A 21,253-nucleotide genomic window follows, 5' to 3' on the forward strand; every position below is an offset into this window, starting at 1 on the left:
TCCGAATGTAGTTGTCCATCTGTGGCATGCCAACCACTTGACGCTGCCAAATACGTCAGTGGGTGTACAAGCTATTGAGGGTATTGTCTGCTTTTCTTAAAGGTAAGGAATGCCATAAAGAGGATCAAAGAGAAGAGGAAAGCCTTGTCTTTCACGGTGAGCCAAAAAGCATACAGCGACATCCTTACTAGCATTTTCATGTTCCAACTGGAGAAAAACCCTATGCTAATTCAGTATGCACATGCTTTGAATACACAATCAGACAGCTTCATCTAAACAGTTCCACGCATTTTAATTGGTTGTAGAACTGTTGCCAGCCAATCAGCTTCCTGCCGTCCCAGAGGGGTCCGGCCCAGTCGTGGACCCACAGTCTGCCCCGTCCCTCCAGCCCAGAGACCAGCGAGACCTCAGGCCCCGGCAGCACCACCAATACCTCACTGGTCATCAAGAACGGTAGGAGAGGCAGAATAGGGTGGGTGGGCCTTGGGCTGGAGTGAGGCATGGGCTGTGGTGGGTTGCGTCAGGTTAGATGGGTTTGGGTAGGTTGAGTTGGATTGGGTTAGGATTGGGTAGTGGTGGGTTGGGTTAGGATTGGGTAGTGGTGGGTTTGGTTGGGATTGGGTAGTGGTGGGTTGGGTTAGGATTGGGTAGTGGTGGGTTGGGTTGGGATTGGGTAGTGGCGGGTTAGGTTAGGATTGGGTAGTGGTGGGTTGGGTTAGGATTGGGTAGTGGTGGGTTGGGTAGGGATTGGGTAGTGGTGGGTTGGGTTAGGATTGGGTTGTGGTGAGTTGGGTTAGGATTGGGTAGTGGTGGGTTGGGTTAGGATTGGGTAGTGGTGGGTTGGGTTAGGATTGGATAGTGGTGGGTTGTGGTGGGTTAGGATTGGGTTGTGGTGAGTTGGGTTAGGATTGGGTAGTGGTGGGTTGGGTTGGGATTGGGTAGTGTTGGGTTGGGTTGGGATTGGGCAGTGGTGGGTTGGGTTAGGACTGGGTAGTGGTGGGTTGGGTTGGGATTGGGTAGTGGTGGGTTGGGTTTGGGTTAGGATTGGGTAGTGGTGGGTTGGGTTGGGATTGGGCAGTGGTGGGTTGGCTTAGGACTGGGTAGTGGTGGGTTAGGATTGGGTAGTGGTGGGTTGTGGTGGGTTAGGATTGGGTAGTGGTGAGTTGGGTTAGGATTGGGTTGTGGTGTGGTGGGTTAGGGTTGGGTAGTGGTGGGTTGTGGTGTGTTAGGATTGGGTAGTGGTGGGTTGGGTTAGGATTGGGTAGTGGTGGGTTAGGGTTGGGTAGTGGTGGGTTGGGTTAGGATTGGGTAGTGGTGGGTTGGGTTAGGATTGGGTTGTGGTGGGTTGTGGTGTGTTAGGATTGGGTAGTGGTGGGTTGGGTTAGGATTGGGTAGTGGTGGGTTGTGGTGGGTTAGGGTTGGGTAGTGGTGGGTTGGGTTAGGATTGGGTAGTGGTGGGTTGGGTTAGGATTGGGTAGTGGTGGGTTGGGTTAGGATTGGGTAGTGGTGGGTTGGGTTAGGATTGGGTTGTGGTGGGTTGTGGTGGGTTAGGATTGGGTAGTGGTGGGTTGTGGTGGGTTAGGATTGGGTTGTGGTGAGTTGGGTTAGGATTGGGTAGTGGTGGGTTGGGTTAGGATTGGGTTGTGGTGGGTTGTGGTGGGTTAGGGTTGGGTAGTGGTGGGTTGGGTTAGGATTGGGTAGTGGTGGGTTGGGTTAGGATAGGGTTGTGGTGGGTTGGGTTAGGATTGGGTAGTGGTGGGTTGGGTTAGGATTGGGTAGTGGTGGGTTGTGGTGGGTTAGGACTGGGTAGTGGTGGGTTGTGGTGTGTTAGGATTGGGTAGTGGTGGGTTGTGGTGGGTTAGGATTGGGTAGTGGTGGGTTGGGTTAGGATTGGGTAGTGGTGGGTTGTGGTGTGTTAGGATTGGGTAGTGGTGGGTAGTGGTGTGTTAGGATTGGGTAGTGGTGGGTTGGGTTAGGATTGGGTAGTGGTGGGTTGTGGTGGGTTAGGATTGGGTAGTGGTGGGTTGTGGTGGGTTAGGATTGGGTTGTGGTGAGTTGGGTTAGGATTGGGTAGTGGTGGGTTGGGTTAGGATTGGGTTGTGGTGGGTTGTGGTGGGTTAGGGTTGGGTAGTGGTGGGTTGGGTTAGGATTGGGTTGTGGTGGGTTGTGGTGTGTTAGGATTGGGTAGTGGTGGGTTGGGTTAGGATTGGGTAGTGGTGGGTTGTGGTGGGTTAGGACTGGGTAGTGGTGGGTTGTGGTGTGTTAGGATTGGGTAGTGGTGGGTTGTGGTGGGTTAGGATTGGGTAGTGGTGGGTTGGGTTAGGATTGGGTAGTGGTGGGTTGTGGTGTGTTAGGATTGGGTAGTGGTGGGTAGTGGTGTGTTAGGATTGGGTAGTGGTGGGTTGGGTTAGGATTGGGTAGTGGTGGGTTGTGGTGGGTAAGGATTGGGTAGTGGTGGGTTGTGGTGGGTTAGGATTGGGTAGTGGTGGGTTGTGGTGTGTTAGGATTGGGTAGTGGTGGGTTGTGGTGGGTTAGGGTTGGGTAGTGGTGGGTTGTGGTGGGTTAGGATTGGGTAGTGGTGAGTTGGGTTAGGATTGGGTTGTGGTGTGGTGTGGTGGGTTAGGGTTGGGTAGTGGTGGGTTGTGGTGTGTTAGGATTGGGTAGTGGTGGGTTGGGTTAGGATTGGGTAGTGGTGGGTTGTGGTGGCTTAGGGTTGGGTAGTGGTGGGTTGGGTTAGGATTGGGTAGTGGTGGGTTGGGTTAGGATTGGGTTGTGGTGGGTTGTGGTGTGTTAGGATTGGGTAGTGGTGGGTTGGGTTAGGCTTGGGTAGTGGTGGGTTGTGGTGGGTTAGGGTTGGGTAGTGGTGGGTTGGGTTAGGATTGGGTAGTGGTGGGTTGGGTTAGGATTGGGTAGTGGTGGGTTGGGTTAGGATTGGGTAGTGGTGGGTTGGGTTAGGATTGGGTTGTGGTGGGTTAGGATTGGGTAGTGGTGGGTTGTGGTGGTTTAGGATTGGGTTGTGGTGAGTTGGGTTAGGATTGGGTAGTGGTGGGTTGGGTTAGGATTGGGTTGTGGTGGGTTGTGGTGGGTTAGGGTTGGGTAGTGGTGGGTTGGGTTAGGATTGGGTAGTGGTGGGTTGGGTTAGGATAGGGTTGTGGTGGGTTGTGGTGTGTTAGGATTGGGTAGTGGTGGGTTGGGTTAGGATTGGGTAGTGGTGGGTTGTGGTGGGTTAGGACTGGGTAGTGGTGGGTTGTGGTGTGTTAGGATTGGGTAGTGGTGGGTTGTGGTGGGTTAGGATTGGGTAGTGGTGGGTTGGGTTAGGATTGGGTAGTGGTGGGTTGTGGTGTGTTAGGATTGGGTAGTGGTGGGTAGTGGTGTGTTAGGATTGGGTAGTGGTGGGTTGGGTTAGGATTGGGTAGTGGTGGGTTGTGGTGGGTAAGGATTGGGTAGTGGTGGGTTGTGGTGGGTTAGGATTGGTAGTGGTGGGTTGTGGTGTGTTAGGATTGGGTAGTGGTGGGTTGTGGTGGGTTAGGGTTGGGTAGTGGTGGGTTGTGGTGGGTTAGGATTGGGTAGTGGTGGGTTGTGGTGTGTTAGGATTGGGTAGTGGTGGGTTGTGGTGTGTTAGGATTGGGTGGTGGTGGGTAGTGGTGTGTTAGGATTGGGTAGTGGTGGGTTGGGTTAGGATTGGGTAGTGGTGGGTTGTGGTGTGTTAGGATTGGGTAGTGGTGGGTTCTGGTGTGTTAGGATTGGGTAGTGGTGGGTAGTGGTGTGTTAGGATTGGGTAGTGGTGGGTTGGGTTAGGATTGGGTAGTGGTGGGTTGTGGTGGGTAAGGATTGGGTAGTGGTGGGTTGTGGTGGGTTAGGATTGGGTAGTGGTGGGTTGTGGTGTGTTAGGATTGGGTTGTGGTGAGTTGTGGTGGGTAAGGATTGGGTAGTGGTGGGTTGTGGTGGGTTAGGATTGGGTAGTGGTGGGTTGTGGTGGGTTAGGATTGGGTAGTGGTGGGTTGTGGTGGGTTAGGATTGGGTAGTGGTGGGTTGTGGTGTGTTAGGATTGGGTAGTGGTGGGTTGTGGTGGGTAAGGATTGGGTAGTGGTGGGTTGTGGTGGGTTAGGATTGGGTAGTGGTGGGTTGTGGTGGGTTAGGATTGGGTAGTGGTGGGTTGTGGTGGGTTAGGATTGGGTAGTGGTGGGTTGTGGTGTGTTAGGATTGGGTAGTGGTGGGTAGTGGTGTGTTAGGATTGGGTAGTGGTGGGTAGTGGTGTGTTAGGATTGGGTAGTGGTGGGTTGTGGTGGGTAAGGATTGGGTAGTGGTGGGTTGTGGTGGGTTAGGATTGGGTAGTGGTAGGTTGTGGTGTGTTAGGATTGGGTAGTGGTGAGTTGTGGTGGGTAAGGATTGGGTAGTGGTGGGTTGTGGTGGGTTAGGATTGGGTAGTGGTGGGTTGTGGTGGGTTAGGATTGGGTAGTGGTGGGTTGTGGTGGGTTAGGATTGGGTAGTGGTGGGTTGTGGTGTGTTAGGATTGGGTAGTGGTGGGTTGTGGTGGGTTAGGATTGGGTAGTGGTGGGTTGTGGTGGGTTAGGATTGGGTTGTGGTGAGTTGGGTTAGGATTGGGTAGTGGTGGGTTGGGTTAGGATTGGGTTGTGGTGGGTTGTGGTGGGTTAGGGTTGGGTAGTGGTGGGTTGGGTTAGGATTGGGTTGTGGTGGGTTGTGGTGTGTTAGGATTGGGTAGTGGTGGGTTGGGTTAGGATTGGGTAGTGGTGGGTTGTGGTGGGTTAGGACTGGGTAGTGGTGGGTTGTGGTGTGTTAGGATTGGGTAGTGGTGGGTTGTGGTGGGTTAGGATTGGGTAGTGGTGGGTTGGGTTAGGATTGGGTAGTGGTGGGTTGTGGTGTGTTAGGATTGGTTAGTGGTGGGTAGTGGTGTGTTAGGATTGGGTAGTGGTGGGTTGGGTTAGGATTGGGTAGTGGTGGTTGTGGTGGGTAAGGATTGGGTAGTGGTGGGTTGTGGTGGGTTAGGATTGGGTAGTGGTGGGTTGTGGTGTGTTAGGATTGGGTAGTGGTGGGTTGTGGTGGGTTAGGGTTGGGTAGTGGTGGGTTGTGGTGGGTTAGGATTGGGTAGTGGTGAGTTGGGTTAGGATTGGGTTGTGGTGTGGTGGGTTAGGGTTGGGTAGTGGTGGGTTGTGGTGTGTTAGGATTGGGTAGTGGTGGGTTGGGTTAGGATTGGGTAGTGGTGGGTTGTGGTGGGTTAGGGTTGGGTAGTGGTGGGTTGGGTTAGGATTGGGTAGTGGTGGGTTGGGTTAGGATTGGGTTGTGGTGGGTTGTGGTGTGTTAGGATTGGGTAGTGGTGGGTTGGGTTAGGATAGGGTAGTGGTGGGTTGTGGTGGGTTAGGGTTGGGTAGTGGTGGGTTGGGTTAGGATTGGGTAGTGGTGGGTTGGGTTAGGATTGGGTAGTGGTGGGTTGGGTTAGGATTGGGTAGTGGTGGGTGGGGTTAGGATTGGGTTGTGGTGGGTTGTGGTGGGTTAGGATTGGGTAGTGGTGGGTTGTGGTGGGTTAGGATTGGGTTGTGGTGAGTTGGGTTAGGATTGGGTAGTGGTGGGTTGGGTTAGGATTGGGTTGTGGTGGGTTGTGGTGGGTTAGGGTTGGGGAGTGGTGGGTTGGGTTAGGATTGGGTAGTGGTGGGTTGGGTTAGGATAGGGTTGTGGTGGGTTGTGGTGTGTTAGGATTGGGTAGTGGTGGGTTGGGTTAGGATTGGGTAGTGGTGGGTTGTGGTGGGTTAGGACTGGGTAGTGGTGGGTTGTGGTGTGTTAGGATTGGGTAGTGGTGGGTTGTGGTGGGTTAGGATTGGGTAGTGGTGGGTTGGGTTAGGATTGGGTAGTGGTGGGTTGTGGTGTGTTAGGATTGGGTAGTGGTGGGTAGTGGTGTGTTAGGATTGGGTAGTGGTGGGTTGGGTTAGGATTGGGTAGTGGTGGGTTGTGGTGGGTTAGGATTGGGTAGTGGTGGGTTGTGGTGGGTTAGGATTGGGTTGTGGTGAGTTGGGTTAGGATTGGGTAGTGGTGGGTTGGGTTAGGATTGGGTTGTGGTGGGTTGTGGTGTGTTAGGATTGGGTAGTGGTGGGTAGGGTTAGGATTGGGTAGTGGTGGGTTGTGGTGGGTTAGGACTGGGTAGTGGTGGGTTGTGGTGTGTTAGGATTGGGTAGTGGTGGGTTGTGGTGGGTTAGGATTTGGTAGTGGTGGGTTGGGTTAGGATTGGGTAGTGGTGGGTTGTGGTGTGTTAGGATTGGGTAGTGGTGGGTAGTGGTGTGTTAGGATTGGGTAGTGGTGGGTTGGGTTAGGATTGGGTAGTGGTGGGTTGTGGTGGGTAAGGATTGGGTAGTGGTGGGTTGTGGTGGGTTAGGATTGGGTAGTGGTGGGTTGTGGTGTGTTAGGATTGGGTAGTGGTGGGTTGTGGTGGGTTAGAGTTGGGTAGTGGTGGGTTGTGGTGGGTTAGGATTGGGTAGTGGTTGGTTGTGGTGTGTTAGGATTGGGTAGTGGTGGGTTGTGGTGTGTTAGGATTGGGTGGTGACGGGTTGTGGTGGGTTAGGGTTGGGTAGTGGTGGGTTGGGTTAGGATTGGGTTGTGGTGGGTTGTGGTGTGTTAGGATTGGGTAGTGGTGGGTTGGGTTAGGATTGGGTAGTGGTGGGTTGTGGTGGGTTAGGACTGGGTAGTGGTGGGTTGTGGTGTGTTAGGATTGGGTAGTGGTGGGTTGTGGTGGGTTAGGATTTGGTAGTGGTGGGTTGGGTTAGGATTGGGTAGTGGCGGGTTGTGGTGTGTTAGGATTGGGTAGTGGTGGGTAGTGGTGTGTTAGGATTGGGTAGTGGTGGGTTGGGTTAGGATTGGGTAGTGGTGGGTTGTGGTGGGTAAGGATTGGGTAGTGGTGGGTTGTGGTGGGTTAGGATTGGGTAGTGGTGGGTTGTGGTGTGTTAGGATTGGGTAGTGGTGGGTTGTGGTGGGTTAGAGTTGGGTAGTGGTGGGTTGTGGTGGGTTAGGATTGGGTAGTGGTTGGTTGTGGTGTGTTAGGATTGGGTAGTGGTGGGTTGTGGTGTGTTAGGATTGGGTGGTGGTGGGTAGTGGTGTGTTAGGATTGGGTAGTGGTGGGTTGGGTTAGGATTGGGTAGTGGTGGGTTGTGGTGTGTTAGGATTGGGTAGTGGTGGGTTGTGGTGTGTTAGGATTGGGTAGTGGTGGGTAGTGGTGTGTTAGGATTGGGTAGTGGTGGGTTGTGGTGGGTTAGGGTTGGGTAGTGGTGGGTTGTGGTGGGTTAGGATTGGGTAGTGGTGGGTTGTGGTGTGTTAGGATTGGGTAGTGGTGGGTTGTGGTGTGTTAGGATTGGGTGGTGGTGGGTAGTGGTGTGTTAGGATTGGGTAGTGGTGGGTTGGGTTAGGATTGGGTAGTGGTGGGTTGTGGTGTGTTAGGATTGGGTAGTGGTGGGTTGTGGTGTGTTAGGATTGGGTAGTGGTGGGTAGTGGTGTGTTAGGATTGGGTAGTGGTGGGTTGGGTTAGGATTGGGTAGTGGTGGGTTGTGGTGGGTAAGGATTGGGTAGTGGTGGGTTGTGGTGGGTTAGGATTGGGTAGTGGTGGGTTGTGGTGTGTTAGGATTGGGTTGTGGTGAGTTGTGGTGGGTAAGGATTGGGTAGTGGTGGGTTGTGGTGGGTTAGGATTGGGTAGTGGTGGGTTGTGGTGGGTTAGGATTAGGTAGTGGTGGGTTGTGGTGGGTTAGGATTGGGTAGTGGTGGGTTGTGGTGTGTTAGGATTGGGTAGTGGTGGGTTGTGGTGGGTAAGGATTGGGTAGTGGTGGGTTGTGGTGGGTTAGGATTGGGTAGTGGTGGGTTGTGGTGGGTTAGGATTGGGTAGTGGTGGGTTGTGGTGGGTTAGGATTGGGTAGTGGTGGGTTGTGGTGTGTTAGGATTGGGTAGTGGTGGGTAGTGGTGTGTTAGGATTGGGTAGTGGTGGGTAGTGGTGTGTTAGGATTGGGTAGTGGTGGGTTGTGGTGGGTAAGGATTGGGTAGTGGTGGGTTGTGGTGGGTTAGGATTGGGTAGTGGTAGGTTGTGGTGTGTTAGGATTGGGTAGTGGTGAGTTGTGGTGGGTAAGGATTGGGTAGTGGTGGGTTGTGGTGGGTTAGGATTGGGTAGTGGTGGGTTGTGGTGGGTTAGGATTGGGTAGTGGTGGGTTGTGGTGGGTTAGGATTGGGTAGTGGTGGGTTGTGGTGTGTTAGGATTGGGTAGTGGTGGGTTGTGGTGGGTTAGGATTGGGTAGTGGTGGGTTGTGGTGGGTTAGGATTGGGATGTGGTGAGTTGGGTTAGGATTGGGTAGTGGTGGGTTGGGTTAGGATTGGGTTGTGGTGGGTTGTGGTGGGTTAGGGTTGGGTAGTGGTGGGTTGGGTTAGGATTGGGTTGTGGTGGGTTGTGGTGTGTTAGGATTGGGTAGTGGTGGGTTGGGTTAGGATTGGGTAGTGGTGGGTTGTGGTGGGTTAGGACTGGGTAGTGGTGGGTTGTGGTGTGTTAGGATTGGGTAGTGGTGGGTTGTGGTGGGTTAGGATTGGGTAGTGGTGGGTTGGGTTAGGATTGGGTAGTGGTGGGTTGTGGTGTGTTAGGATTGGTTAGTGGTGGGTAGTGGTGTGTTAGGATTGGGTAGTGGTGGGTTGGGTTAGGATTGGGTAGTGGTGGTTGTGGTGGGTAAGGATTGGGTAGTGGTGGGTTGTGGTGGGTTAGGATTGGGTAGTGGTGGGTTGTGGTGTGTTAGGATTGGGTAGTGGTGGGTTGTGGTGGGTTAGGGTTGGGTAGTGGTGGGTTGTGGTGGGTTAGGATTGGGTAGTGGTGAGTTGGGTTAGGATTGGGTTGTGGTGTGGTGGGTTAGGGTTGGGTAGTGGTGGGTTGAGGTGTGTTAGGATTGGGTAGTGGTGGGTTGGGTTAGGATTGGGTAGTGGTGGGTTGTGGTGGGTTAGGGTTGGGTAGTGGTGGGTTGGGTTAGGATTGGGTAGTGGTGGGTTGGGTTAGGATTGGGTTGTGGTGGGTTGTGGTGTGTTAGGATTGGGTAGTGGTGGGTTGGGTTAGGATTGGGTAGTGGTGGGTTGTGGTGGGTTAGGGTTGGGTAGTGGTGGGTTGGGTTAGGATTGGGTAGTGGTGGGTTGGGTTAGGATTGGGTAGTGGTGGGTTGGGTTAGGATTGGGTAGTGGTGGGTGGGGTTAGGATTGGGATGTGGTGAGTTGGGTTAGGATTGGGTAGTGGTGGGTTGTGGTGTGTTAGGATTGGGTAGTGGTGGGTTGTGGTGGGTTAGGATTGGGTAGTGGTGGGTTGTGGTGGGTTAGGATTGGGATGTGGTGAGTTGGGTTAGGATTGGGTAGTGGTGGGTTGGGTTAGGATTGGGTTGTGGTGGGTTGTGGTGGGTTAGGGTTGGGTAGTGGTGGGTTGGGTTAGGATTGGGTTGTGGTGGGTTGTGGTGTGTTAGGATTGGGTAGTGGTGGGTTGGGTTAGGATTGGGTAGTGGTGGGTTGTGGTGGGTTAGGACTGGGTAGTGGTGGGTTGTGGTGTGTTAGGATTGGGTAGTGGTGGGTTGTGGTGGGTTAGGATTGGGTAGTGGTGGGTTGGGTTAGGATTGGGTAGTGGTGGGTTGTGGTGTGTTAGGATTGGTTAGTGGTGGGTAGTGGTGTGTTAGGATTGGGTAGTGGTGGGTTGGGTTAGGATTGGGTAGTGGTGGTTGTGGTGGGTAAGGATTGGGTAGTGGTGGGTTGTGGTGGGTTAGGATTGGGTAGTGGTGGGTTGTGGTGTGTTAGGATTGGGTAGTGGTGGGTTGTGGTGGGTTAGGGTTGGGTAGTGGTGGGTTGTGGTGGGTTAGGATTGGGTAGTGGTGAGTTGGGTTAGGATTGGGTTGTGGTGTGGTGGGTTAGGGTTGGGTAGTGGTGGGTTGTGGTGTGTTAGGATTGGGTAGTGGTGGGTTGGGTTAGGATTGGGTAGTGGTGGGTTGTGGTGGGTTAGGGTTGGGTAGTGGTGGGTTGGGTTAGGATTGGGTAGTGGTGGGTTGGGTTAGGATTGGGTTGTGGTGGGTTGTGGTGTGTTAGGATTGGGTAGTGGTGGGTTGGGTTAGGATTGGGTAGTGGTGGGTTGTGGTGGGTTAGGGTTGGGTAGTGGTGGGTTGGGTTAGGATTGGGTAGTGGTGGGTTGGGTTAGGATTGGGTAGTGGTGGGTTGGGTTAGGATTGGGTAGTGGTGGGTGGGGTTAGGATTGGGTTGTGGTGGGTTGTGGTGGGTTAGGATTGGGTAGTGGTGGGTTGTGGTGGGTTAGGATTGGGTTGTGGTGAGTTGGGTTAGGATTGGGTAGTGGTGGGTTGGGTTAGGATTGGGTTGTGGTGGGTTGTGGTGGGTTAGGGTTGGGTAGTGGTGGGTTGGGTTAGGATTGGGTAGTGGTGGGTTGGGTTAGGATAGGGTTGTGGTGGGTTGTGGTGTGTTAGGATTGGGTAGTGGTGGGTTGGGTTAGGATTGGGTAGTGGTGGGTTGTGGTGGGTTAGGACTGGGTAGTGGTGGGTTGTGGTGTGTTAGGATTGGGTAGTGGTGGGTTGTGGTGGGTTAGGATTGGGTAGTGGTGGGTTGGGTTAGGATTGGGTAGTGGTGGGTTGTGGTGTGTTAGGATTGGGTAGTGGTGGGTAGTGGTGTGTTAGGATTGGGTAGTGGTGGGTTGGGTTAGGATTGGGTAGTGGTGTGTTGTGGTGGGTTAGGATTGGGTAGTGGTGGGTTGTGGTGGGTTAGGATTGGGTTGTGGTGAGTTGGGTTAGGATTGGGTAGTGGTGGGTTGGGTTAGGATTGGGTTGTGGTGGGTTGTGGTGTGTTAGGATTGGGTAGTGGTGGGTTGTGTTAGGATTGGGTAGTGGTGGGTTGTGGTGGGTTAGGACTGGGTAGTGGTGGGTTGTGGTGTGTTAGGATTGGGTAGTGGTGGGTTGTGGTGGGTTAGGATTTGGTAGTGGTGGGTTGGGTTAGGATTGGGTAGTGGTGGGTTGTGGTGTGTTAGGATTGGGTAGTGGTGGGTAGTGGTGTGTTAGGATTGGGTAGTGGTGGGTTGGGTTAGGATTGGGTAGTGGTGGGTTGTGGTGGGTAAGGATTGGGTAGTGGTGGGTTGTGGTGGGTTAGGATTGGGTAGTGGTGGGTTGTGGTGTGTTAGGATTGGGTAGTGGTGGGTTGTGGTGGGTTAGAGTTGGGTAGTGGTGGGTTGTGGTGGGTTAGGATTGGGTAGTGGTTGGTTGTGGTGTGTTAGGATTGTGTAGTGGTGGGTTGTGGTGTGTTAGGATTGGGTGGTGGTGGGTTGTGGTGGGTTAGGGTTGGGTAGTGGTGGGTTGGGTTAGGATTGGGTTGTGGTGGGTTGTGGTGTGTTAGGATTGGGTAGTGGTGGGTTGGGTTAGGATTGGGTAGTGGTGGGTTGTGGTGGGTTAGGACTGGGTAGTGGTGGGTTGTGGTGTGTTAGGATTGGGTAGTGGTGGGTTGTGGTGGGTTAGGATTTGGTAGTGGTGGGTTGGGTTAGGATTGGGTAGTGGCGGGTTGTGGTGTGTTAGGATTGGGTAGTGGTGGGTAGTGGTGTGTTAGGATTGGGTAGTGGTGGGTTGGGTTAGGATTGGGTAGTGGTGGGTTGTGGTGGGTAAGGATTGGGTAGTGGTGGGTTGTGGTGGGTTAGGATTGGGTAGTGGTGGGTTGTGGTGTGTTAGGATTGGGTAGTGGTGGGTTGTGGTGGGTTAGAGTTGGGTAGTGGTGGGTTGTGGTGGGTTAGGATTGGGTAGTGGTTGGTTGTGGTGTGTTAGGATTGGGTAGTGGTGGGTTGTGGTGTGTTAGGATTGGGTGGTGGTGGGTAGTGGTGTGTTAGGATTGGGTAGTGGTGGGTTGGGTTAGGATTGGGTAGTGGTGGGTTGTGGTGTGTTAGGATTGGGTAGTGGTGGGTTGTGGTGTGTTAGGATTGGGTAGTGGTGGGTAGTGGTGTGTTAGGATTGGGTAGTGGTGGGTTGGGTTAGGATTGGGTAGTGGTGGGTTGTGGTGGGTAAGGATTGGGTAGTGGTGGGTTGTGGTGGGTTAGGATTGGGTAGTGGTGGGTTGTGGTGTGTTAGGATTGGGTAGTGGTGAGTTGTGGTGGGTAAGGATTGGGTAGTGGTGGGTTGTGGTGGGTTAGGATTGGGTAGTGGTGGGTTGTGGTGGGTTAGGATTGGGTAGTGGTGGGTTGTGGTGGGTTAGGATTGGGTAGTGGTGGGTTGTGGTGTGTTAGGATTGGGTAGTGGTGGGTTGTGGTGGGTAAGGATTGGGTAGTGGTGGGTTGTGGTGGGTTAGGATTGGGTAGTGGTGTGTTGTGGTGGGTTAGGATTGGGTAGTGGTGGGTTGTGGTGGGTTAGGATTTGGTAGTGGTGGGTTGGGTTAGGATTGGGTAGTGGCGGGTTGTGGTGTGTTAGGATTGGGTAGTGGTGGGTAGTGGTGTGTTAGGATTGGGTAGTGGTGGGTTGGGTTAGGATTGGGTAGTGGTGGGTTGTGGTGGGTAAGGATTGGGTAGTGGTGGGTTGTGGTGGGTTAGGATTGGGTAGTGGTGGGTTGTGGTGTGTTAGGATTGGGTAGTGGTGGGTTGTGGTGGGTTAGAGTTGGGTAGTGGTGGGTTGTGGTGGGTTAGGATTGGGTAGTGGTTGGTTGTGGTGTGTTAGGATTGGGTAGTGGTGGGTTGTGGTGTTTTAGGATTGGGTGGTGGTGGGTAGTGGTGTGTTAGGATTGGGTAGTGGTGGGTTGGGTTAGGATTGGGTAGTGGTGGGTTGTGGTGTGTTAGGATTGGGTAGTGGTGGGTTGTGGTGTGTTAGGATTGGGTAGTGGTGGGTAGTGGTGTGTTAGGATTGGGTAGTGGTGGGTTGTGGTGGGTTAGGATTGGGTAGTGGTGGGTTGTGGTGGGTTAGGATTGGGTAGTGGTGGGTTGTGGTGTGTTAGGATTGGGTAGTGGTGGGTTGTGGTGGGTAAGGATTGGGTAGTGGTGGGTTGTGGTGGGTTAGGATTGGGTAGTGGTGTGTTGTGGTGGGTTAGGATTGGGTAGTGGTGGGTTGTGGTGGGTTAGGATTGGGTAGTGGTGGGTTGTGGTGTGTTAGGATTGGGTAGTGGTGGGTTGTGGTGTGTTAGGATTGGGTAGTGGGGGGTAGTGGTGTGTTAGGATTGGGTAGTGGTGGGTTGTGGTGGGTAAGGATTGGGTAGTGGTGGGTTGTGGTGGGTTAGGATTGGGTAGTGGTGGGTTGTGGTGGGTTAGGATTGGGTAGTGGTGGGTTGTGGTGGGTTAGGATTGGGTAGTGGTGGGTTGTGGTGTGTTAGGATTGGGTAGTGGTGGGTTGTGGTGTGTTAGGATTGGGTAGTGGTGGGTTGAGGTGTGTTAGGATTGGGTGGTGGTGGGTAGTGGTGTGTTAGGATTGGGTAGTGGTGGGTTGTGGTGTGTTAGGATTGGGTGGTGGTGGGTAGTGGTGTGTTAGGATTGGGTAGTGGTGGGTTGAGGTGTGTTAGGATTGGGTAGTGGTGGGTTGTGGTGGGTTAGGATTGGGTAGTGGTGGGTTGTGGTGTGTTAGGATTGGGTGGTGGTGGGTAGTGGTGTGTTAGGATTGGGCAGTGGTGGGTTGTGTTAGGATTGGGTATTGGTGGGTTGTGGTGGGTAAGGATTGGGTAGTGGTGGGTTGTGGTGGGTTAGGATTGGGTAGTGGTGGGTTGTGGTGTGTTAGGATTGGGTAGTGGTGAGTTGTGGTGGGTAAGGATTGGGTAGTGGTGGGTTGTGGTGGGTTAGGATTGGGTATTGGTGGGTTGTGGTGGGTTAGGATTGGGTAGTGGTGGGTTGTGGTGGGTTAGGATTGGGTAGTGGTGGGTTGTGGTGGGTTAGGATTGGGTAGTGGTGGGTTGTGGTGTGTTAGGATTGGGTAGTGGTGAGTTGTGGTGGGTAAGGATTGGGTAGTGGTGGGTTGTGGTGGGTTAGGATTGGGTAGTGGTGGGTTGTGGTGGGTTAGGATTGGGTAGTGGTGGGTTGTGGTGGGTTAGGATTGGGTAGTGGTGGGTTGTGGTGGGTTAGGATTGGGTAGTGGTGGGTTGTGGTGTGTTAGGATTGGGTAGTGGTGGGTTGTGGTGGGTAAGGATTGGGTAGTGGTGGGTTGTGGTGGGTTAGGATTGGGTAGTGGTGGGTTGTGGTGGGTTAGGATTGGGTAGTGGTGGGTTGTGGTGGGTTAGGATTGGGTAGTGGTGGGTTGTGGTGTGTTAGGATTGGGTAGTGGTGGGTAGTGGTGTGTTAGGATTGGGTAGTGGTGGGTTGTGGTGTGTTAGGATTGGGTAGTGGTGGGTTGTGGTGGGTAAGGATTGGGTAGTGGTGGGTTGTGGTGGGTTAGGATTGGGTAGTGGTGGGTTGTGGTGGGTTAGGATTGGGTAGTGGTGGGTTGTGGTGGGTTAGGATTGGGTAGTGGTGGGTTGTGGTGTGTTAGGATTGGGTAGTGGTGGGTTGTGGTGTGTTAGGATTGGGTAGTGGTGGGTTGAGGTGTGTTAGGATTGGGTGGTAGTGGGTAGTGGTGTGTTAGGATTGGGTAGTGGTGGGTTGTGGTGTGTTAGGATTGGGTGGTGGTGGGTAGTGGTGTGTTAGGATTGGGTAGTGGTGGGTTGAGGTGTGTTAGGATTGGGTAGTGGTGGGTTGTGGTGGGTTAGGATTGGGTAGTGGTGGGTTGTGGTGTGTTAGGATTGGGTGGTGGTGGGTAGTGGTGTGTTAGGATTGGGTAGTGGTGGGTTGGGTTATTTTTTATTTTTTATTTATTTTACCGTTATTTTACCAGGTAAGTTGACTGAGAACACATTCTCATTTACAGCAACGACCTGGGGAATAGATACAGGGGAGAGGAGGGGGATGAATGAGCCAATTGTAAGCTGGGGATGGGTTAGGATTGGGTTAGGATTGGGTAGTGGTGGGTTGTGGTGGGTTAGGATTGGGTAGTGGTGGGTTGGGTTAGGATTGGGTAGTGGTGGGTTGTGGTGTGTTAGGATTGGGTTAGGATTGGGTAGTGGTGGGTTGTGGTGGGTTAGGATTGGGTAGTGGTGGGTTGTGGTGGGTAAGGATTGGGTAGTGGTGCGTTGTGGTGGGTAAGGATTGGGTAGTGGTGGGTTCTGGTGGGTAAGGATTGGGTAGTGGTGGGTTCTGGTGCAAGGCGGTTAGTAGAGTCATGCAGTCTGGATATTACACTCAGGTGTTCTACACCACCTGACATGAATTCCATTAATACCAGGAGAATAACTGGTGAGATTATGCCTTTTTGTCTTTCAGAGAGTTATGGAAAAGAAAGTAGTTTTGTGAGCTTCTCCTTGAAACCATCATCAGGAAACCAGGTATGTTTGGTATTATGCATCTAAAGAGACCATATCCACTTATTAGGCCTATAATCACTCCTAAACGGTTCATTGTGTATTTGAGAATTCTGCTCCATCTCCAACACATCAACATGTCTGTTTTACTTTACCAGGTGGTTCAACTGACTGCTTTCAAGCCCTCAGGTAATTTCCTTGACAGTGAATCTGACTTCAAAATTCTTAAAAATCGAACATGCTGACCACTCCGCTCGCGTCACGTGTGCGTTGCAAAATAAATGTACACATACAGTACATGTTATTCAGTCATTTCACCCACACTGCTCGCGTGCGTCAACGAGCGTCACGTAGCCAGGCGTTAAAATAGAACTTGGTTCTATTTGTGACGCTTGATCCGCTGCAAGTCCCGCCTCTCTCATCTCATCATTGGTTTTTAGAAGCATATACCCACGTGGGTGATTGAAAAATGAACTGATGAACACTCCAATCCAGTTGGTAGTGGTAATGCACCTTAACGTTGGTTGCCAACCACTATATAAAGTCCAAAGAAGAAGAAACCTGAAGGAGGAGAGATTACTAGAAACGAAATCAGTTTAACCTTTTATCTGTGGATTAACTGTTGAAGTAGTGAACCTTGTGCATTTCAGGTAAAATAACAACCCGATGTTTATATTGCAGGACAAATCAACAAGCAACAGCAAGCTAGCTAGCTAAATTGCCATAAATGTTTAATACATTTCAACCTGTCCCCAAATTAATATAGTTGGTTCAGAGTTAGTTTTGATATTTCAACCTGTGAGTCCTGATCGTGTCTGGTGTAGGTGGACAAAATCAACATGCGCGGTCTGGTCAGCATGTAAACTGTTGGGGGGAGGGGGGATGAGGGGTTCTAAGCTGACATATGGAATTGTTTTAAGATGGTCATACTATGGATCATTTAGCTATTTGATTTAGAATTTTAAGACCCCTTTAGGTATCAAAAAAATATATATAAAAAATGATTTGATAAAATATTGAATTTCGCCTTTAATACTATAGCCCGGAGAAACGCAATGAATAACACATTCATAAATGGAAAAAAGATGTATCATAACAAACAAGGTTTTGATGTGTTTGTCCTATATCTCCTATAGGTCAGGAAATATTAGTAGTTTTTTTTTACTCATATTTAACCCTTTTTTGGGGGGAGGCACAAAACAATTGTCATACTTCCATTCATTTTTTTAAACCAGTACCGGTAACCAGATGAGAAACACCGCTCTAGCTCTGCCACCCTTCACTGCAAATGCAGAAGTACGACATCGGCGGATGCGGTGGATTGAGACGCAGCCAATGCAACAAAAAAACAGATAGGGATGTTACTTAGATTGACTCACCGGTGCGTCAATTGACTCTAGGGTTATTTATCTTGGTTTATTAAAGATAATGTGGCTGACACACATAGAGTAAGGAACCAGGCTACATTGCTGACAATTCTGTCGTAATTGAATCCCCTTCAGTTAGTATCTTTTCTTCAGATTGAAAGTATTTTTGACTGGACTATTACTTTCACTACATGTAATAACATCAGGTGTGAGTTATGTAAACATATGGGCAGCTCTCTTTGGCTCGTTGAAGTGGGCCAGGTCACTTCACCATGTGTCTAATCATCAGAAAGGTTGAATATTTTTTTCTCTGTTCCTTTTGTTTGTCAGAACATTAGGAAACCTCATTTTCCTCATTAGTTAGACAATCAGACTACTGCCAATCATCCACTCAAACACCTGCTCCCACAGAGGGACTGTTTCACACGCACACACACACGCACGCACGCACACACACACACACACGCACTCACACACACACACACACACACACACACACACACACACACACACACACACACACACACACGCACTCACGCACTCGCACACAGACAGACACATTCAATCTACCCAAGAGGTTCTGTGTTGGGACAATACTGAAGGTTTTGTGAGGTCTAGTCTGTAAGGATTCAACCATTTATAGACGTTCTGTGTAGTTTCCTTTTTACTAAGAAAGGAACATGTATTATATTAGACATAAATAATATGATGATAGAATAATACATGTTTTGTTACTTTTCTGTTACTACAGGCTGCTGATGGAATTGGACACCAAGGCACATGTATCATATAAACTGGTGGGAAGAAATAAGAATTGCACAGTGAATATCACAAACAGATACACACAATAGATGCATCTACTCTCATACACATATAGTAGTAGATAGTGTAAATAGACACACACACACACCCCCCTACATACAGAATTAAAGACTCAAATATGTACTCGCAAGCACACACACACACACACAGAGTGTGTGATGCAGGAAGCGTATTTTAGGAGGACAGCTCCTCCTCTACAGTGCCCCAGGGTCAGAAATCTTCTGCTGTTTATGAAAAGGCTTTTTTACAGAGGCAACACAACGTTTGTCGTGTGCATGTAGATTTCAGTTTAATTTTCTGTTGGAGAGTGGCTGATCACCTTCAGGCTTTTTTACAATAATATGTGTGTGTGTCTGTGTGCGTGTGCGTGTGCGTGTGCGTGTGTGTGTGTGTGCGTGCGTGCGTGCGTGTGTGTGTGTGTACTTTTTGTTTTTACAGACATAACTAGAAAGTAGTTATTACTGTAAACTGGATATAAACCTTTGAATCTAGGATTAAAGGGTTTTACTACTGTAAGAAATCATATGACCAGACAACAAGATTGTGTTGTCAGTGTGAGAACGTGGATAGTAGGATGACAGATCATCTCATAGATCAACAGTATTAGATAGTAGAGATAGAACTTACTGTGGACTGACTGGGCAGCTCATAAAGAAACATTATGAAGCCTATCACCTGTTGTATCACCTACTGTATCACCAGACAACCACTATGTGTATTTGAGGCTGTGCTAGCTGCAGCTTGGCTGTCTCCCCAAGTCTTTCCTCCCTCCCCTGGCCTCCCCTACCTTACAACAAGCAGCAGAAATCCTGGCCTCTCCCTATCTCCACTACAGGAAGGTGCGCTCTGAACTGAGACACATTATTCACTACAGCTCAAATGGTTGCATGAAACGATTTAAATCCCACAGGGAGAGTGGTTTTATCCCAATACAAGAATATGCTGGGGCAAATATACTGTACTTTCTCGTTTGATGTAATTTTATAATGTTATGATATGGAGGGGGGTTAGTGTTAGGACAGACAAGCACACTACCAATCACTTCCACACCTCATGCCCAGGGGGCAGCAGCTCCTTGGCTCATTTGCTCTGCCAGAAAGTCTTGTGGATCCTTGTTAAGTGTTGATTGGAAACAAGAGTAAGCCAGCTTGCAGAGCCGTGAGGCTGCTGGTTTTTCTTGGTAGCCATGTGCACCCTTGGCTATGTTTAAAATATTTTGTTTGGTCATATTTTTTCCTTTTTGTATATATTTATTTTCATCACCCCTTTGAACAATCAAAAAGGCAAGGAAGAGCTGGCCCTGGATCTAAGGTTGCTGTCTCCTGGGTACATGTACATACAGTGAGGGAAAAAAGTATTTGATCCCCTGCTGATTTTGTACGTTTGCCCACTGACAAAGAAATGACCAGTCTATAATTTTAATGGTAGGTTTATTTGAACAGTGAGAGACAGAATAACCCCAAAAAAATCCAGGAAAACACATGTCAAAAATGTTATCAATTGATTTGCATTTTAATGAGGGAAATAATGTCACGTCCTGACCAGCAGAGGGAGTAGTTGTTTAGTATTTGGTCAGGACGTAGCAGAAGTGGTGTGTTGAATGTAGTTTCTAGTTGTTCTGTTTCTGTGTTAGTCTTGTGACTCCCGATCAGGAACAGCTGGATATCGTTGTTCCTGATTGGGAGTCATATATTAGGACTTGTGTTTTTCTCTTGGGGTTGTGGGTTGTTTTATTTGGCACTGCTGTAAGTATTTGTATAGCCTGTGAAACTGTCACTCTGTCATTTCGTGTTTATTGTTTTCCGTGTACATCATAGTTAATAAAAATGATGTTGAGCACGCAATCCGCTGCGTATTCGTCCACATTTTCTGACAGTGATTTCGAGATATCTTCAGACGAAGGAGAATATTGTGACAAATAAGTATTTGACCCCCTCTCAATCAGAAACATTTCTGGCTCCCAGGTGTCTTTTATACAGGTAACGAGCTGAGATTAGGAGCACACTTTTTAAGGGAGTGCTCCTAATCTCAGTTTGTTACCTGTATAATAGACACCTGTCCACAGAAGCAATCAATCAATCAGATTCCAAACTCTCCACCATGGCCAAGACCAAAGAGCTCTCCAAGGATGTCAGGGACAAGATTGTAGACCTACACAAGGCTGGAATTGGCTACAAGACCATCGCCAAGCAGCTTGGTGAGAAGGTGACAACAGTTGGTGCGATTATTCGCAAATGGAAGAAACACAAAAGAACTGTCAATCTCCCTCGGTTTGGGGCTCCATGCAAGATCTCACCTCGTGGAGTTGCAATGATCATGAGAATGGTGAGGAATTAGCCCAGAACTACACGGGAGGATCTTGTCAATGATCTCAATGCAGCTGGGACCATAGTCACCAAGGAAACAATTGGTAACACACTACGCAGTGAAGGACTGAAATCCTGCAGCGCCCACGAGGTCCCCCTGCTCAAGAAAGCACATATACATGCCCGTCTGAAGTTTGCCAATGAACATCTGAATGATTCAGAGGACACCTGGGTGAAGGTGTTGTGGTCAGATGAGACCAAAATGGAGCTCTTTGGCATCAACTCAACTCGCCGTGTTTGGAGGAGGAGGAATGATGCCTATGACCCCAAGAACACCATCCCCACCGTCAAACATGGAGGTGGAAACATTATGCTTTGGGGGTGTTTTTCTGCTAAGGGGACAGGACAACTTCACCGCATCAAAGGGACGATGGACGGGGCCATGTACCGTCAAATCTTGGGTGAGAACCTCCTTCCCTCAGCCAGGGCATTGAAAATGGGTCATGGATGGGTATTCCAGCATGACAATGACCCAAAACACATGGCCAAGGCAACAAAGAAGTGGCTCAAGAAGAAGCACATTAAGGTCATGGAGTGGCCTAGCCAGTCTCCAGACCTTAATCCCATAGAAAATCTGTGGAGGGAGCTGAAGGTTCGAGTTGCCAAACGTCAGCCTCGAAACCTTAATGACTTGGAGAAGATCTGCAAAGAGGAGTGGGACAAAATCCATCCTGAGATGTGTGCAAACCTGGTGGCCAACTACCAGAAACGTCTGACCTCTGTGATTGCCAACAAGGGTTTTGCCACCAAGTACAAAGTCATGTTTTGCAGAGGGGTCAAATACTTATTTCCCTCATTAAAATGCAAATCAATTGCTAACATTTTTGACATGCATTTTTCTGGATTTTTTTTGTTTGTTATTCTGTCTCTCACTGTTCAAATTAACCTACCATTAAAATTATAGACTGATCATTGCTTTGTCAGTGGGCAAACGTACAAAATTAGCAGGGGATCAAATACTTTTTTCCCTCCCTGTACAACACTGTCCTCATACACTGATTTCTCACATATATACACATCTTAAATTAGGTTAGAGACCAGTTGACTAGACCTAAGACCCCTATACTTAGCGAGTGCAACAGTATTAGCATGCTAGTTAATCTGTTTTGTGACAATACACTGTAAGATTTGTATGAAAACGCTAGGTTTTCCAAAGCCCTTATACTTTGTTCCTCAAATGTATTGTTTAATTACTGTTTTAATGGCCTCCAATCTTTGTGCCCTTTGTAGTCATTGGCTGAAATGTACATTTACACATGTATTTGTGAAGTAGCACTGGCTTATCTGCCAAAAACCACAGACTTTCACGTTACTAAGAATTACGTTGTCATGACTCATAAATTGCTACCACTATCCTGG

The 21,253-nt window shown here is 50.0% G+C and overlaps 1 protein-coding gene across 3 annotated transcripts in view; it reads left to right on the top strand.

Moving 5' to 3' along the window:
- The window catches only part of LOC106579989 (adhesion G-protein coupled receptor D2), a 45,971-nt gene extending 26,314 nt beyond the window's left edge, over window positions 1-19,657 (top strand). For 2 of the 3 annotated variants that reach the window (XM_014160484.2, XM_014160485.2), the window contains exons 22-26: window positions 103-156; window positions 306-453; window positions 15,302-15,363; window positions 15,498-15,528; window positions 17,458-19,656. In XM_014160484.2, coding sequence (XP_014015959.1) covers window positions 103-156; window positions 306-453; window positions 15,302-15,363; window positions 15,498-15,528; window positions 17,458-17,465 — 303 coding nt within the window. In that variant the 3' untranslated portion in view covers window positions 17,466-19,656. Of the gene's footprint in view, window positions 1-102; window positions 157-305; window positions 454-15,301; window positions 15,364-15,497; window positions 15,529-17,457 lie in introns of all 3 variants that reach the window. The other variant, XM_014160486.2, reaches the window with a different exon arrangement.
- Window positions 19,658-21,253: the final 1,596 nt, after the last annotated feature.

This window comes from Salmo salar, chromosome ssa20 (genome assembly GCF_905237065.1).
Source record: "Salmo salar chromosome ssa20, Ssal_v3.1, whole genome shotgun sequence".
Taxonomy (NCBI): domain Eukaryota; kingdom Metazoa; phylum Chordata; class Actinopteri; order Salmoniformes; family Salmonidae; genus Salmo; species Salmo salar.